The sequence below is a fragment of the Triturus cristatus genome, chromosome 7, assembly GCF_964204655.1.
Source record: "Triturus cristatus chromosome 7, aTriCri1.1, whole genome shotgun sequence".
Lineage (NCBI taxonomy): Eukaryota > Metazoa > Chordata > Amphibia > Caudata > Salamandridae > Triturus > Triturus cristatus.
Genome location: NC_140590.1, coordinates 741,698,191 through 741,714,797, shown reverse-complemented (window position 1 = coordinate 741,714,797; position 16,607 = coordinate 741,698,191). Strand labels below are relative to the sequence as shown.

At 42.8% G+C, this 16,607-nt stretch overlaps 1 protein-coding gene across 1 annotated transcript in view; it reads right to left on the bottom strand.

Annotated features, from left to right (window-relative positions):
- CYTH1 (cytohesin 1) overlaps positions 1 to 9,039 on the bottom strand; it is a 765,922-nt gene extending 756,883 nt beyond the window's left edge. The window contains exon 1 of the mRNA XM_085617468.1: positions 8,885 to 9,039. Within this exon, the coding sequence (XP_085473594.1) occupies positions 8,885 to 8,906 (22 nt within the window). The 5' untranslated portion in view covers positions 8,907 to 9,039. The remainder of the gene's footprint in view (positions 1 to 8,884) is intronic.
- Positions 9,040 to 16,607: the final 7,568 nt, after the last annotated feature.

The following is a 16,607-nucleotide window of genomic DNA, read 5'->3' as shown; positions in this document are numbered from 1 at the left end:
ATGTAGTATGCTTTTATGGTTTCTGTTTTTAAACCGAATGAAAGTTGAAATTTGATTTGAGAGCATTGAGGTGTACAGATCTCCAAAGCAGAGGAACTATTACACTTTTCCAATCTTAGGTGTAGCTGGACATGTGCAGTCTCCCTTACTTGAGGGCTTACATGTAATGATGAAAAAGTGTGCCACCCCCGGCCTGCAGAGTCAAACCATGTGGCCATGAGCAATGCTGCAACTCTACATAACTCAAGCGTTTGTTGTCTATTATTGCCACACGTTTGTGGGAGGAATAAAAGGTGCAGTTTGTATGCCAGGTGTGCTTGGAGGCTAGAAATATTATACAGATGATTCCAAGCACACAGAACTGCACAAGTTGTACATTACTAGACAAAGATTCATCTGCCATCTAATATTTTACCAGAATTTCTGCCTATCTGTGCCCTCCCTTTTGGACCTCAGCTGGGAAATCTGTTCTGTGCATTTTTTGCCAATGTATGTGTTTCAATTAATGGGACAGTTCTTCATGTGGGAAATGGCATGCCGTAAGTAAAAAGGATGGCTCAGAGTAAAATTACTCTAGAGCTATGTGTTTCTTTTCTCTGTGTCCACAGCAAAAATCTGAATCTGAGGGTCCACAGCAAAAATCTAAATCTGAGGCCTACAAACCAGGTTAGAACTAGATCTCCCTAGATATTCCCTTGTATTATTCTCTTTTCTGCAGCAGTCAATAATGGTGTAGATGTTGAAAGACAGTTAGAATTCATAAACCTATATCAGAAATGGTGTAAACTTGTTTCAGCAGCAAGAATTTGCTAGGAGTGCCTCCAGGAGCTGAAAAGACTTTGTTGTATGATTGAATAGCTCCAGAACTAGGGGAGAGGAATAGGTCTCACTCTTTCTAGGACACCGAGCAAAACCAGCCAGGGATCCAACTTTGACTGAGATCAGAGAAGTGAGGAGCATACACAATAACAGTGTTTGATTTGTGGATAACACGCAGTGCATTAAAACCTCTCATAATTTTTTTGCATGCCAATGACTGCATCTTTAGGTGAGTGAAACGCACCTGCTTTGAATTCAGCCTCCTCCAAGTAAGGGGAATGAGAGGAATTCAAAGCCTACTGTGAATGTAGCATGCCAGCGTCCTACCTCCTACACCTAGAAAACTACATCTTGTAAGAAACATTGAAGAACTTCAATAGATACTGTCTGCCTGTGCCAATCTATTAAGTGCCATGGGTATCTTAAGCGTGGAGCCCCACAGTGCTGCACTGGACCAAGAGAGGCAAGCGCTAAAAAGAAACATTAAGTGCATGACTTTCATCTGTGCAAAAACTGAAGTTCTGAGAGCTTTCTGTAAAAGTTCATACTTTGTCACGTGGACTCCGCTTTCTCTGAAGGCTTATACTTGCAAACGTATTTGAAGGAGAGAAAACAAATTCTACAGTTCAAAAGAGTTCCCCAGGGCAACTTCCTTTTGCAAATCAGATCTTTAGTTCAAGCTGATTTCATCCATGCTAGTTAGCCTTCCCCAGTTGCTGGGGCCCAGTAGGCAGTTAAAAAAATATTTTATATTTAGTTTAATTTGATCATTTTTTTTAGATTTATTTTTATTGATTTTCGTATTTATGCATACATATATAAACCAACATCACTTATTCACAGCATCTGGCCAGCAGTTTGAATCATATAAATCAAAGTAATGCTGTTTAGATAACGGTGGTGCATGCATCATCTGTTCCAATTCAATTAAACAAGAACCAAAATTGACAGCCCTCCCCCGTACCACTCGAAGAGAAATTTGTCTGACAATTTAAGCATTGCAAATTTGGGACAATTTGCATAGGTCAGTATATAGATCGGCAATGCTAGACAATACATACACTTGTTATTCATGGGGATGGTTATCTCTGACCAGTAGAGTTTTTATAGACCTTCCAGTCAACTATCTGAAGTGCCACTCTGTGAGTAACATACTAAAAGGGACGTCACCCATGGGTCTTTCATGGTGGAAGGTGGTCGAAATATAATTCAATGACCGTGAGGAAACCCTGACAGCTATTAATCGGGTATCCCTTTGTTCCCCGGCCCGAGAGCTTGCAGCACGTAGATCTCGGCCAAAGACCATTTGTACATATATTTCATCCATGTTGCATGCCCTGGAGCTACAGGTCCCTTCCAGCAAATTGCATAATTTTCTTTTAGCCAAGACTAGAGCTAGGTATCACAGAAAGTTACACAAAATGAAATTGGGGCTCTGGCGGGATGATCATTTTAGTGAAGGCCACTCTCCCAGTAGGAGAGAGGAGTTTCTTTTGGTTTATGGATAAAGCATATAAAACATAATTCAGGTTTATTAAACCACAAAACCACAATTTATAGAGGAAAGAAAGATTAAGTCCATGCTCCTTATATTTTGCATAAATACACATACAAATATAACATTCTTCATCCTTGTTAATTAAAAAATGTAAAGTGCAGCTACGGTTCGGAAACATTTGCAAGTACATGCAAATTGAAATACACCACTTATCGTACTTGGACAACAGCAACTGTAATTGTATCCTTAGTGACCATTAAACTTCAATTTACTGCAGGACAAGTACTGTATAACAGCACATTTATTAAAAACTCATTGACGTTTTGCACTGCTGAATTCACCCTCTCTTTGAAAGTTTTCAAAATAATGCCAATTCAGCTTCAGCACAGAATAGCAGGGTCTCTATCAGAATACCTGTACACGCTACCTCAGTCTCCAAGGTTTGTGTCATGCCTAATCTCAATTGTAGGAAACTTTTCCTTTCACTTGGAGTGTGGAGCTCAGGGCCATAGCCATTCATAGTATTGCATCACAATAGGTAACAGTCACCCCATTATTTTTTTTAACCTGATTTCATTATCATGTTTTAAACAAGAATTAATGTATTGCATCCCTTACTGCATTTTTAAAATCAGAATATGATCCATTCCTGGGTACATAGTATTTATCTAAATCAATTACTACAAGCCAGACTTCACAAGCTGATTTTGGATGTAAATACACCTTACAAGACCGAATAAAGTTCAATAGCTTCGCACAATCATATGTGTCAATATAAAGTTTTAAAATAACTTGTTATTGTTTTCAAGAGTCTATAAAACATTGGATCGGCTCTATCACCATAGTTGTACACATGGATAATGGTATTGATATGCTCCGTATATCATACAGGCCTACATCAAGAGATGAATACATCTAGAATTAAAATCTCTGGGGCATGTGAAAGGACAGAGGGAGGAAAATCTTTAACAGAAAAGGTTATTAATTTGTCACAAAATTCCACCGTCAGAGTAATTTCCACTCTTTTTAACTTAGAAGTATCCTCTAGAAATGCCACATACATTGGACGTGTTCGATTATGTAGTCAATTAAGAAGAATGGCATGAGGGCTAACATAAAATAATTCTGATGTCAGATAGATAAATTTATTTAATCGGTTAACTAGTAAACCATAAAAGATATGAAACATAACAGTCGTACAAAACAGATACAATAATCGTAAAATCTTAATTCAAAATATAAAAATCATAAAAACATTCAAGTGCCATTTTACAATAGATAATAAATAAAATGAAAATGGTTCTTCATAACCACATAAAAACAATTTTTTTTTTTTTTTTAAAAGGGGCCTGTATCACTGCCAAGCTTCTCGTATCTTTACTACACAACTTAAGAAGTGCCCCATACAAACCCATGTGTAAGCATCTCCCAACATGGTCAGAAAAATACAGCCAGCCTCACTTGGTGAAATGTTCCCTCCTTTAAAATAGAGGTCAGATATCTTTTCCTTGGTAGAATGTAAGACCACAAAACATGACAACCCGCACAGTCTGTTCGGAAGAGCCATCACATTCACACGGCCCTAAAAGGCCATCTGCAGCCCTAACTAACCATTGGCAAAAATGCATTCATCCTGAGTCTGGAGAGAAGATGACAATGATAGATTATATTCACCCAGGTTAAATATGGGGCCATGGAGCAGACTGTCTGTGTCGCAAAAAATGCTGGGACTGATGGTTTACGGGATTCTAGTTCCTCTGGATTGACATTAGGAAGTGATATTTAACCCATTGATAATCTTGTTTGATGATACCTTTAGGGTGCATGAACAAACTAGGGCGACCCCAAAAATTAAAAGCAGAGTTTATATAATCTAATTCTGATGACAGTTTAAGTTGCTCATTAATCTGCTTAACTTTAAAAAATAATGTTTTTTTTGTTTTAAAGTAAAACATCGCCAATCTAGAATTCCTCTCGTACGTGAGGAAGCTGTGTTAGCTAGATCTAACGATAGCAATCAATGTTGATGCCTTAGTTTATTCTCGTCAACAGTACACAGGCTTTTTTGCCAGTCTATCATCTGATTGTTTAGCTAAACGGTCAAAGGATTCCACTGATCACAAATTAACTATATTTGAAGCCTTTGATTTTAACTTAGCTTTTTTAACACTTAAATCTGTTTTTGTTTAAATTTCTCCAATTTTCTGATTCAACATTTAGGTCATATTTCATTTTTTTTTAAACGGACTATTTGTACAACCATTGGCTGACCCTTTCATCTCTTGAATATACTTCACAGTGTTTGTTTATTTGTGCTTCCCCATTCCACTTGGCGTGGTTTTAAACAAGTAGAGAACTAATGTAACTGGAGGACCTCTGTCTCATTTCGGACTGTAAAGAGCTAAAGGTAAGGCAGTGTGAAATCTGTTTAGATACATCAAGCCTGTAGTTTCTCTCACATAACCCAAGAGAGCTGGATACATGCATGTTTGTTTAGAGGTTCCCACAATGGAGAATGGCTCCTTTTGGTCATCTGGTTCGGGAAGGGGACAGCATTTCTTACAAATACTGTACGGTTGTGTTTCAATCTGAGTGATTTGAGAGGCTGTGCCAAAACCTAAAATCAGAGCTCTCTTTTAAGTAACGGCAAAGAGAACTGTGCAGTGTCTGAAAAATGCAGTGGTGGGCTAAAGATAACGGTGATCTGACTTGGATATAAACCAGTGCTTTGTCCAAGTGAATGAAAACTGCTCTAAAAATAATACATCGAGAAGGTACGATAAGGTACCCGACAATTAAACCCCTTTATTAGTAGGGCTTTGTATGTGCTTAAAATACAAACTTGAAATTCGATTGCTAGAAAAGCCAAACTTTGAAAGGTGGAGAAAGTTAAGCAGTCAACATCAGGCAAAGTGAGATGACAAGTCTTGACACTAGTTGTAATGGAAATGGAACACCCACGTGCAGATTTGTGGGCAATATTGAAAACGTAATAATATTTCACCTTACTACTTGATATCCAGCACCCTGAGCAGTACAGCATACTGGGAAGGGCTAACCATGAAACGGAGTAACTCAGAACCTTAAGATACAATAAAATGTACTTGAGGTCATAACGATTGACAATAGTGCTTTAAAAATAGCAACTTTGTTAGGAGATAACAACAAAGCAAGTGAAGAAAACAAAAAAAGTGGCCTTAAACCATAAATACTGCACACAAAGCATCTTCAAAGCACTCATCATGTACATGAATCAAATAGAAACCTGCTATTATTTACACACTCATACACAAAAATACAACGGTGGCATCTATGGTCCTCACTCATAAGGACCACAGAAGCAGCTGCACACAATGCAGTGCTGTCTGGTAAGTTCAGTCCTCTACCAGTAGTGCATTTGCTAAATACACTATAGGGCCAGATGTACCTCCCGTTTGCGGCCGCAAAAAAGGGTAATAGCATGTACAAATGCTATTTTGAGAGTCACTGACTTGCAAAATAGCATTTGCGACTCTCACTATTAGGAAGGGGCGTCCCTTCCTAATAGCGAGCCAACATGCTATGTACTAGAGTTTTGCGACCGCAAAACACTCACAGTTTACCAACTACTTCAAGTAGGTGGTAAACCACTCGCAAAGGGGAAGGGGTCCCCAGAGGACCACTTCCCCTTTGTGAGTATGTTGGAAAATATTTTTTAGGAGTAGGCAGTGGTCCCAGAGACCACTGCCTGCCCTTAAAAAAATGAAACTAAAAAGTTTTCTTTTTCTTTTTTAAATGCATCCCGTTTTCTTTTAAGGAAAACGGGCTCAGTTAAAAAACAAAAACAAAGCTGCTTTATTAAAAAGCAGTCCCAGTCATGGTGGTCTGCTGAGCCCAGCAGGCCACCATCCCTGGGAGGGCTGGCATTCACATTGGGCTCGCAATTAATATTAATGAACCTAGCAATTTGCCACCCCATTGGGAATCGCAAAACAGTGTAAACACACTGTTGTACATTTCATTTAGCGCCTCGCAATGTGTCGCAAATTGCGAGGCGCTAAATGAAAGGGTCGTACATTTGGCCCATAGAGTCTTACAGCCATCATTTTATTATTACACTAGGAAATGCCTACACACCTGCACTTGTGTCTAGGGATCTCACTCCTTTATCACTCGGGCAACGCCTGCACATGCGACAATGATATAAGGAACTATTGCTTCTCTTATACTCTGGCCCACCCTATAAGCACTCTGCCACTGACTGCACAACATGGAGTGAAATTTGTGCATGCTCTTCTTAAACTCACATACATTCCCAACTGATATGGCTACTACTGTTTTGGCCTATTCCTTGATTTCAGCTCTAGATGCATGCAGTGCACTGTTAAGCATCAATGCAGTGTATGTTTTTCTCCATCAGTACACTGGCAAAGGCCTCATGCGCTGCCATCAGACAACCTGTTCAGTCACTCTATTCGCCTCACCAGCCACCACCACTGCCGCCACATCCCAGTGCATGGAGGCCCTCTGGAATATTTACAGTGAACAAAATATACAAAAAAGTATAAACTACACAAATAGAATCTTATCGCTTCAGTCCCAAGTTATGCCACCAGTGTCAACAATGTCTTTACTGACGATTAAGATATATAGCATTTGCTCATTTGACTGGTCTGCCAAATTAGGAGAGACTCCATTATGAGTGAATAAAGTGAAAAATCTGGGTTTCTCAACAACTGAATGTCATCTTTCCCAAAACTCAACGAACTGGAGAAACAGGTCAATTTTCAATTAAAACGTCAAAGTGACAATACATTTTTGTTCCCACAGCAGAAAAACACGTTATCAAGTTCTAGTAATACGTTTACTGAGCAATGGAAATGCTAAGTAGATCTGCCGACTAAGCAAATACATACTTTTAACATTTTCAGCACAAACTAAGGAATCTCATCTTCAAAAAAAAAAAAAGCCAAACCTGCACTGAGGGCCCTTTATTGGTTCCCAACAGAAAATGCATCCTTCCTTAGAACAATAAACAAATGTAAGTGATGGGACCTCGTCATGCTAAATACCAAACAAATATTAAAGGAGATTAAGAGAAGGATTAACAATTGCTTGCCATTGTTATCTGAAACAAAGAATATCTGGCAGACTCCCTCTTTCGCTCCTCTGAAATACTCACTCAAATTTCAGATAAGGAACTTTTAAGAAAAGAGCCGAGAATGCACCTGTTCTAACAAGGGTTGTCGTAAACACATAGGAACATGCATTTAGTCGTGTTTTCCGTGCTTGTAAGCAGCAACACTTTAAAACAGCCTTGGTGTTGCAATGGTACTAAATTATTATTTAAAATAACATAATCTTCATATATGATTTACCCAAATCGCACTTAGCGCTTTTCACCACATATCCATCAAGTCACTGTAGGGTCACATACACAAGGCTCCTCCATCCCTCGAGGTTCACAACTATAGCTAAACTCACATACACACTAACACTCCCCAAATATGCATGTAGTTGAACGGTAGGGTCTTCAAACAAGAATCTGGAGCCATTCAGGTAGGTGGTAAGTTCTTTATTTCATGTTAGGCCCTTGGGTTTCAGCAAAAGAAGGTATTCCTGTCAGGGCGCCATACTCCCGCAAGCTATCACTATCTCCTTGCTTCCACTGCCAACTGCACACCAATATTCTAACACATAATTCATTCAGCATTCCAGACAGCAGCTCAGATATATAGGGCATAGGGACACACCGGATGATACATATGCCATTCTAGGTGTTGCACCCGGCTGAGGGCAATCCCTCACCCTTACCCCACAGGAGGGCAGCACTCCTCCAACTTCTTTCTGCAGCCTTTTATTGCTGCATCTCATCATCAATCCATCACTGTATAACTAACCACTCTGCTTCCACCCCCTCCTCAGCCACAGCATCTCAACTGCCTTTCCCATATTGAAAGTCCATTTCCGTAGAAGACTATCTTCGCACATGCTCCCATCGAATGGTTCCCCCACACTGCGTGTCCTGCGCTACTGTCGCTGATTGCTGCATAGCTTCGAAGTGTCAGCTCACCACAAGCGTGGCATTTATCTGTCCTTTCTTCATCAGTTTCCTGCAACCCCACGGATGCACGCCATCCGTCCGGCTTCCTATTATCTTTTAGCTCCATGTCCTAGTCACTCCATGTCACAACAACATATGGCTGCAGCTTTCCCTAAGCTCCCATATAGTGACCCTCATTAGCTCCGAGCCCTTGGCTGCAGGTCACACCCACCGTAAACCACCTTCCTCGTTGCTTACACATAGTTTACCTTCATTTGGAGGGTCGGACCCTCGGGTTTTCATCAAGTGCAGGCTGCTGTCGCTATCCTCTAAACTGTTCCTCTCGTCAAATGCATTTCAACATAAAGTTGAAGGTGAACTGGGATTATATTTCAGAGTATCAAATCTCATTAGAACTTTGACAGGTTAAGGTGCTATAATAGCTGAATGTCTACCATTTTAATGCTCTCATTAATGTCCCTCTTACTGCATGTGTTCACTCCTCTAGCTCTGTGCACGTGCCAGCGAAACTGAGGGGTACTCACCCGGCTCCCCTTCGGCTTCCATCCTCCTTGCCGGGGACAGCCACTGCAGTATCCTAGAACCCCTCGCGAGCTCCGGTCAATTCACGCCCAGGGGAAACGTCACCCTTCAACAATCACGCCCCTGTCACACTGACAACCGCCCCTGAAACTCTAGGAAACATCTGCATTGACGTCAGCAGCAGCCTAAACCCCATCCATCACCGAGCATTCAGCCCTTCAACTGCATGTCACTTAGAATTGACTCCGCCCTGTTCTCCCTGCCCCGGTTCTAAACACCGCCCCTACAGACGTCACCCAGCTGTGTGCTTCTTCATGCTGGCTTACGCCCACCTAGGCACCTCCTCCGAGCCACGGACTGCTCTTTTCTTTTTTCACAATATTCTTTATTGCAAACGATCATTAACAGTCGCTCAAAATACGTAACGAGAGCGACTACGCCCCATGCAGCCCAGTCACCTTTAATGCAAAAATAACTATATCGACAATAAATATTAGCTGAATTATTGAATGTGGAGACTTGGTGTTGAATACTGCAATTTCTACACCGGCGCTATAGTTAATAAATAACCTACTTTTTTTGTTGTCGCCTGTTTCTAAGTAACATTCTGGAACAGAGGAGAGGTAGATTTAGGGAAAGGGAAATTGAATCTCCTCATGAAGGTGCATTTAAGAAATTTTTAAAGCGCGAAAATGTGACACATAGCTGCCAAGTTTTCAAATTGCTTATGTGTGACAATTCCATGGTTTCAGTGGACCTATGAGTCATAATGCTGCCAACTGTGTGACTCTTATCTCGATTAAAACCAAGCAATGAAGTTCACAGAAAGGTATAAATGGCAGAAATGACACGCTTTTGAGCAGTGATAAACCCTAAACAGATCTTTACCCCTCTTCCACACTCTGATAGACATTGCTCTTATCTTTAGTATGTGCTCTGGTGCTGTACTCACATGTGCCACCTGAATTAAGTCCTCCCTGCAGTTCCAGGCAGAGTTAGAGAGCGTCTTGATCTGTGTCCTTGGCAAGGAGCTCTCTGACAGTGCTTCTGTATAGGCTGTAGTTGCCCACCGCTCACCATCTCACAGTGTTCTGATGCTCAGAGGCCTGGACTCCGCTTGCCTGTTTGCTGCACACTGCCAGCTGATGTCACTGGTATGTCTCACATCAAGTAGCATAGCAAGAATGCCATGGGCTCTGGTGCAAGCAAGAAAATGGCCCTTTTGACTGCTGTTCGGGTAGTAAGTATAATGTGCTTCCCAGCCCAGGTACTCACCAATGACTATGCCATACGCGGAGCTTAGTATAACACATCTTTATTCTTCTGCGTGTAACCTCAAACTCAACATTATAAACCTGCATTCAATTCACTACACTCTAATGCTTATGTCACAGTTGTACGGAGACCATCAGGAGCCACACAGGTTCTGTCATTGCAAACTCACATGGCACTACATCGCCCCCTCTATTAAAGAACAAGGATTTTTTTTACAAATATATACAATTAGAGTTCTTCAATAAGTCTTTGTGGCGTTTGGATCACACATCCCGACTGTGTCTTCTGAAACTGGGGACAGGCAGTAACAAGCATTGAAAATGCAATAGGCCTCACCTTTTATTAAGTTAAAGCCATTTGCTTTGCTATATAATACCATTAGCAAAGCAAATGGCTTTAACTTAATAAAAGGCGAGGCCTATTGCATTTTCAATGCTTGTTTCTCTTTAACGTCTATCCAATATCCCTGCATTAATTTTGCTCCTCACTGCATTTCGCTCTTCCTTCTGGTTTCGCTACCCCTTGCTTCATTCACCCTTTCCCTGCTCTCTTTTCTCTCAACATTCCATTGCCATCATTCTTTTCTCTAGTCCCCACCCTTCTCCTTTCCAGCGCCACCGGCATCCTTTCCTTGATATATTTTCCTCTTTTTCTTCAATACCACACCTCCCAGTAGCCCATGATCCCTCCATCAATTTGCCGCTTCCCGCAGGTTTGTGAAACGGAAACGTGACACAAAACAACTTTCCCGGCTATCTGACAGCCTGAGAATTGATGTCTGTATTTGCGTTGTTTGTAATGACAGCACCTTTCTGGTCTACCTGCAGCCCTATCCTTTCTATTGGGTATCTCCTATACAGTACTGTACTTAAAACACAATACAGTTCCTGCAGGGCATGTTTTCAGTTCCCTACAGGGATGCAAATACCCTGGGTTACTGTGAGTAGGATTTGGGGGCATTTTGGAAGGATGGTGTCAACCTCTCACCTGGAAAAGCTTCTAGAGAATCATGATTGCTGTCAAAGAGTGTGTTTCTGTGACGAACAGAAACTCATTAGCAAGATGGCTGCTCTGAATCTTGCTTCCATTTAAACGATATCTCTTCATGTTCTGGGGATAGTCCTCTGTCTTTTTCCATGTTTGAGTTGCTTCTCCCCTGCGCCCATGCCTCGCAGCTTGTTGCGCACCGAAGAACACATGGCTTTTCACGCAGGTTAGCAATGGCGGCTGATAGCAGCGACCCCGTCTCAACAGGGCCCTGCTTTGCCTTCAGCCCAGGCGGCGGGCGGGACCTGCTTGCCCTGTCCTCGGCGGACGGCTGGGTGCGCATTTGGGAGACGCGCACCGGCACCCTGCGACAGGAGTATGTTCCCTCCGTTCACCTCAGCGCTGCCTGCACCTGCCTGTGCTGGTCACCCGCGGCAGGCCGGGGGCCGACAAGGTAAGAGCTGGTTCGGTACAGGGTGCGGAGGCAGCGTTAGCTGTTTGTTGGGTGAATACTTGTAAACCTCCGCCTGATGATTTTGTGGGCAGCGTTAGCTCTTCCTGAAGAGTTGTAATACGGATGTTGACACACACGTCAGATCGATCCCTACCTCACTCCACACGTGCTTCTTTGTGCAACTTCAGGCCGGTTCCTATAAGATCCCGTACCCCGCTGGTGGCAGCCCCGGAATGTAATTAAAACAAGCAACGCCAACAACGCCTCCCGCTTTTTTTTCTATTTAGAGCCGTCCCAGTTGGACTGGCTCGCCTGACTGGTTTCTTATCTTTATGGGGCCATGTGTTTGGCCCCATAAAGATAAAAAAACCTTTTACGTAAGTCAGGGCAGCCAGTCCAACTGGGACGGCTCTAAAAGAGAAAAGTGTACACTACTAGATGCTCTTTTCCAATGGCTGGTCACCGTTTAGCATAAATGGTGACGCCAGCCAATGGAAAAGAGGGGCGGGGCTTAAAGCCCACTAGAGAAATCTCATCAAATCATTAAATCTCGCCAGCGAGACTGCGCATGTCTGCGCAGTCTTACACCAGGCGAGACCTAAAAATGTCCTTGACTGGCGTTAGTGAGGGAGACAGCAGTAGTCAGGGGTTCTTCATTTGTCCTTTCAGACCTAGTCTCTTCAATGACTCAGTGTCTGACGAGCGATGAGCCACATTTCGTAATTGTAAGGAGTCTTGTGTAATTGACCTCCCCAGATGCTGGGCTGCCACCATCTGTCCTTTGCTGGTCACACATGAAATGGTTTAGCATTGAAAGGAGCATCAGACTTTCATTTTCTATGCTGACGAACAAGCACTCGATCTCCTCTACTCAACGTGACATCTTTTGCATGTCGGCGCTTGTCTGCACAGGCCTTCATTTTCCTTTTATGAAACAAGTCTTTCATGTGTGTTTCTTACTAGGTAATTGTTCTTCTGTTGGCCCATTTAGGTAACTTGATCGTCAAGACTCTCCCGAACACCAAGGTTGCCGGGCTTTTACCTGTGGTTGAGTGAGTGGTTGAGCGATAAGCTCAAAGAGTGGAATTTAAGCCAGCTTTAAGGGCAAGCATTTCCAGTACAGCATGCTGGACAGCTTTGTTTAAAGTACTCTTGAAACATTCAACAAGGCCATTGGCCTGTGACCAAACAGGGGTCCTCTTCTGATGCTTCACATTGAGTTGACTGAGAAAGTTTTTGAATTCTCGACTGTTGAATGGTGGGCAGTTGTCAGACTTTAAGGTCGCAGGAACACCCCAGTTCACAAAGATGTTGTCTAATCTCTCAATGACAGGTTCTTGAGTGACAGATATGAGCTTTTCGATCAATGGAAAACCGGAATATTCATCAAAGATCAAAATCAAGTGATGTCCATTGTCAAGAGGCCCGAAGAAATCCATGGCAATTCTTTTCCATAAATGCATTGGCAACTCTGACATGTTTAACAGTGTTGAGTGAAGCAGTTGTATAGATGACAGGCCTTTAATTCTCTTTGAACCCTCTCATCGAGATGTGGAAACCAGACTCGGTCTCAGAGAGCTCATTTGGTGGCAACAATTCCACGATGTCCTTCATGAGCCACTTCAATTATCTGTTGTCTCAGACTCTCACCGGAATGACAATTCTCGAACCTCTTAGTATAATACCTTCCTGAGTAATGAACCTTTCATCTTTGACATTCTAAAACTTTTGATATACACTGTCACTGGTAAGAGGTTGAGGGTGCTGGTACCAAGACTGAGGTGTAATAATGTCTTTTAGATTCAGCATGTCAGTATCTTGGCTTGTGACAATTTCTTCCAACAAAATGGCAGCTGGGGTGATTGATTTCACTATGAAATTTATGAAAGCTTCAGTCATCTTAGAATGGGTGCCAAGGCATGATAGGGGCAGGGTTCGGATCTTTCTCCGGACAATGCACAATGGTGTAGTTGTACTCTTGCAATCATAGACCCCCAACATTTAATGTGAGGAGGCATTTTTAGGTCTCGCCTAGTGAATGCAGCGCATGCGCTGGTTTCGCCTTGGCGAGACTATTGTTGTGGGTTTGGTAGGCAAAGGGAGACAAACCATGAGCGCGCAGACAGGCAATGTGCATGCGCATGGTGTCTCCTCTCTGCCTCACACGCTCCCACCGCACGCTCACACTACAAGGCAGACACACGCTTGTTTTTTTATTTGGGTTGTCTAGCGCTTGCTCCGGCCGTTTTGCTATCACCACATACTTTAAAATAAATCCAGGGTTTCGTTTGCCCAGCTTAATACGGTCTGCTCTGTCAACACAGAATGCTCTAGAATGCTGAATTTTGCAGGGATTCAGATCTGAGCTCTGCAGTCAGTAGTTTGCAGCAGGCACATTAACCAACGGCGACTTTTTTTCTTTGACAGGCGTGACCAGATTGTGCGCTGCTAATACTGCTGGAGCTCTTGGAATCAGTAAGGTCATGACCCTAACTGCGCAGATATCACCTTTCTTTTTCACAACATTGACAATGTGTGTAGCAGACAATTCAGGCAGAACTATGACTCGCGATTAACAAGTCGTCTATTTGATTCACCTCAATGGTACTCCTTTTATCAGGGTCATACAAAAGATAGGGTTTGTCGGTCGTGCTGGTGGTCCGACCTCCGACCTGCAAAGTAAAAACAGCAACTATAGCGTGTTACCAGCCCACTGAGTTACCAACAATTACACTGCAACTCGGGATTGTGTTAGGGGAAGGTGCCACTGTGCAGAAAGGAAGCCATTAGCTGTACTTCTCAGGCACGCTTTGAGTCAGGTTCAGTGTCCGCTTACATGATGTAATTGGCAGAATTCCCCCGGCTAGAGGTTTAGGTGTTGGTGTGCGTGTCTTGTTTCCAATCTTACGCTTTAACCCCTTCCCCGCTCATGACGGAACCACTCCGTCATGAGCCACGGTTGCGCTGTGCTCATGACGGAGTGGTTCCGTCATGCCGCGGCCGTTGGCTGCCGCTCCGCCCACGCGGGGCGTTTTCCCCGCCTGTGCGGGCGTCCAACGTAAGTGGGCGGCGCCATGACGGAACCACTCCGTCATGAGCACAGCTCAACCGTGGCTCGTGACGGAGCGGTTCCGTCACGAGCACAGCGCCACCGCGCTGCCCCCAAACCCCCCCCAGCGCCGCGGCGGAATTCCTGCCGCGGCGAAGGGGTTAAAGTGGTTTTCCACAAGAGGCACACAACAGATGACCTCACTGTCTCAGGCACAGGAATGTCTACAAAACCTACCGATAGCGCTTTTCACCTAGGTTTTCCCCTAAGTAGAATAAATATACCTTCTTCAATAGCTATTTTATCCAGCTTTTGAATTAATCATTACTAATAGGAATACGGTTCAACGAAACCTACACGTGGGTACCAATGTTTACAAACCTTTCAAACACCTGAGCATTTCTCTCTACTGCTAGCATTTATTTATTGAAGTGCAATGAATAGAATCCCTATAAAAAATACTAAAGCACGTATGTACAAGACCCCCTGCATCCCTCTTGCGTTGCCTAAGTGGTTCATAAATCTCGAGTAATGCAATGCAGCACAAATCAATGTGTTGCATTACTCTGCGCCAGGGAGGTGTTTCCATGGGCATTGCGTGGGTGTTCCTATGCAACATCAATGGATTTTGATGCATTCACAGATTTACCACAAGTTGTAGACCTAAGAATGCACCAAAAATCTATTACACATTCTTTAACAATTGCCTTACCTAACTAGATATTTTTGGAGCTGGAAGGGTATCGGATGGAGATCTATAACTACTCCCACGTCAACTACTCCCTTGCAGAACTAACTAGACAGGAGGTGCTGGGTTGTTTGTCTCCCCAAGCAGGGCTTTAAGTGGGATGAAAAAATAGCGTGCCACCCAGTCTGTATTTTGGTCCCCCTCAAAAGTTGTTTTAAAATTCCCCCAAATTACGCAAAGTGCATCTACCTGTAATATGAAAGAGTTATTGTGTAACAACTGCTAATGTAGGTTTTAGCACACAGACTTGAGCCTCTTGCTAAAACTGATTTGGAGGTGGACTACTTCAGTTTTCTCAAAGACTTCATATTCTGATCTGACCAAGCCAACCATAGTCCATTGCAAAAGTATCCCTCCCTAAAAAACTTTATACATTTGGAGCCTAGATTCTCTTCATGTAATAATAAAATTCATAAGTAAAGGGTATATAATTGGATCACATATCATCTTGGGGCCAACATCAATATCCACATCATAAATCAAATACCTTGGAACAAGGGCGTAATCTGTCCAAGAGTAATGGCTGTGGCATCACACTGCTTGCAGGTTTTTCAAATACATAAATAAAAGGCATTGATATTCACAGTCCCAATACGTCAAACGCTCGCAAATGCGAGACCTATTGCATTGCAAATGCTTGTTGCTTTTGTATTTCCAAAGATAGTCAACAATGCTTGGTGATTGTTCACAAGTGTGAAGGGTTCCCATACAAGAATACACAGAAATGTTTACAAGCCCACACCACTGCTAAGCTTTCTTTCTCAGGTGGTGACTAAGCATGTTCAGTTTGGGACAAACTTTGGCTTGCATTTGCCACAATACGTCTTCGAGCATTTGGGTGTCCGCTGTGCTGTGTGAGGATGGCGCCCAACCCAACAGGGCTAGCATCAACAACAACCTCCGTATGAAGACTTGGATCAAAATATGCCATTTCAGACGCGTTCTCAATAACTTGTTTGATTTTCTGGAAGCTTTGTTCACAATAATGTGACCAAAGAAAAGAAACATTCTTTTTCGTCAAGTCTCTTAATGACGCACCGACAGTGGCTAAGTATCGTATGTATCTAGAGCAATAGCTGACCATGCTAAGGAATGAATGGAACATGGAAACTTCTTGTGGGGGACTGGCAGTTGACAGTGCTTGCACTTTAGCTGGATCATGTGTCAACCCCATCAGAAAAGATATGGCCAAAGAATTTTAACTTTGTCTTA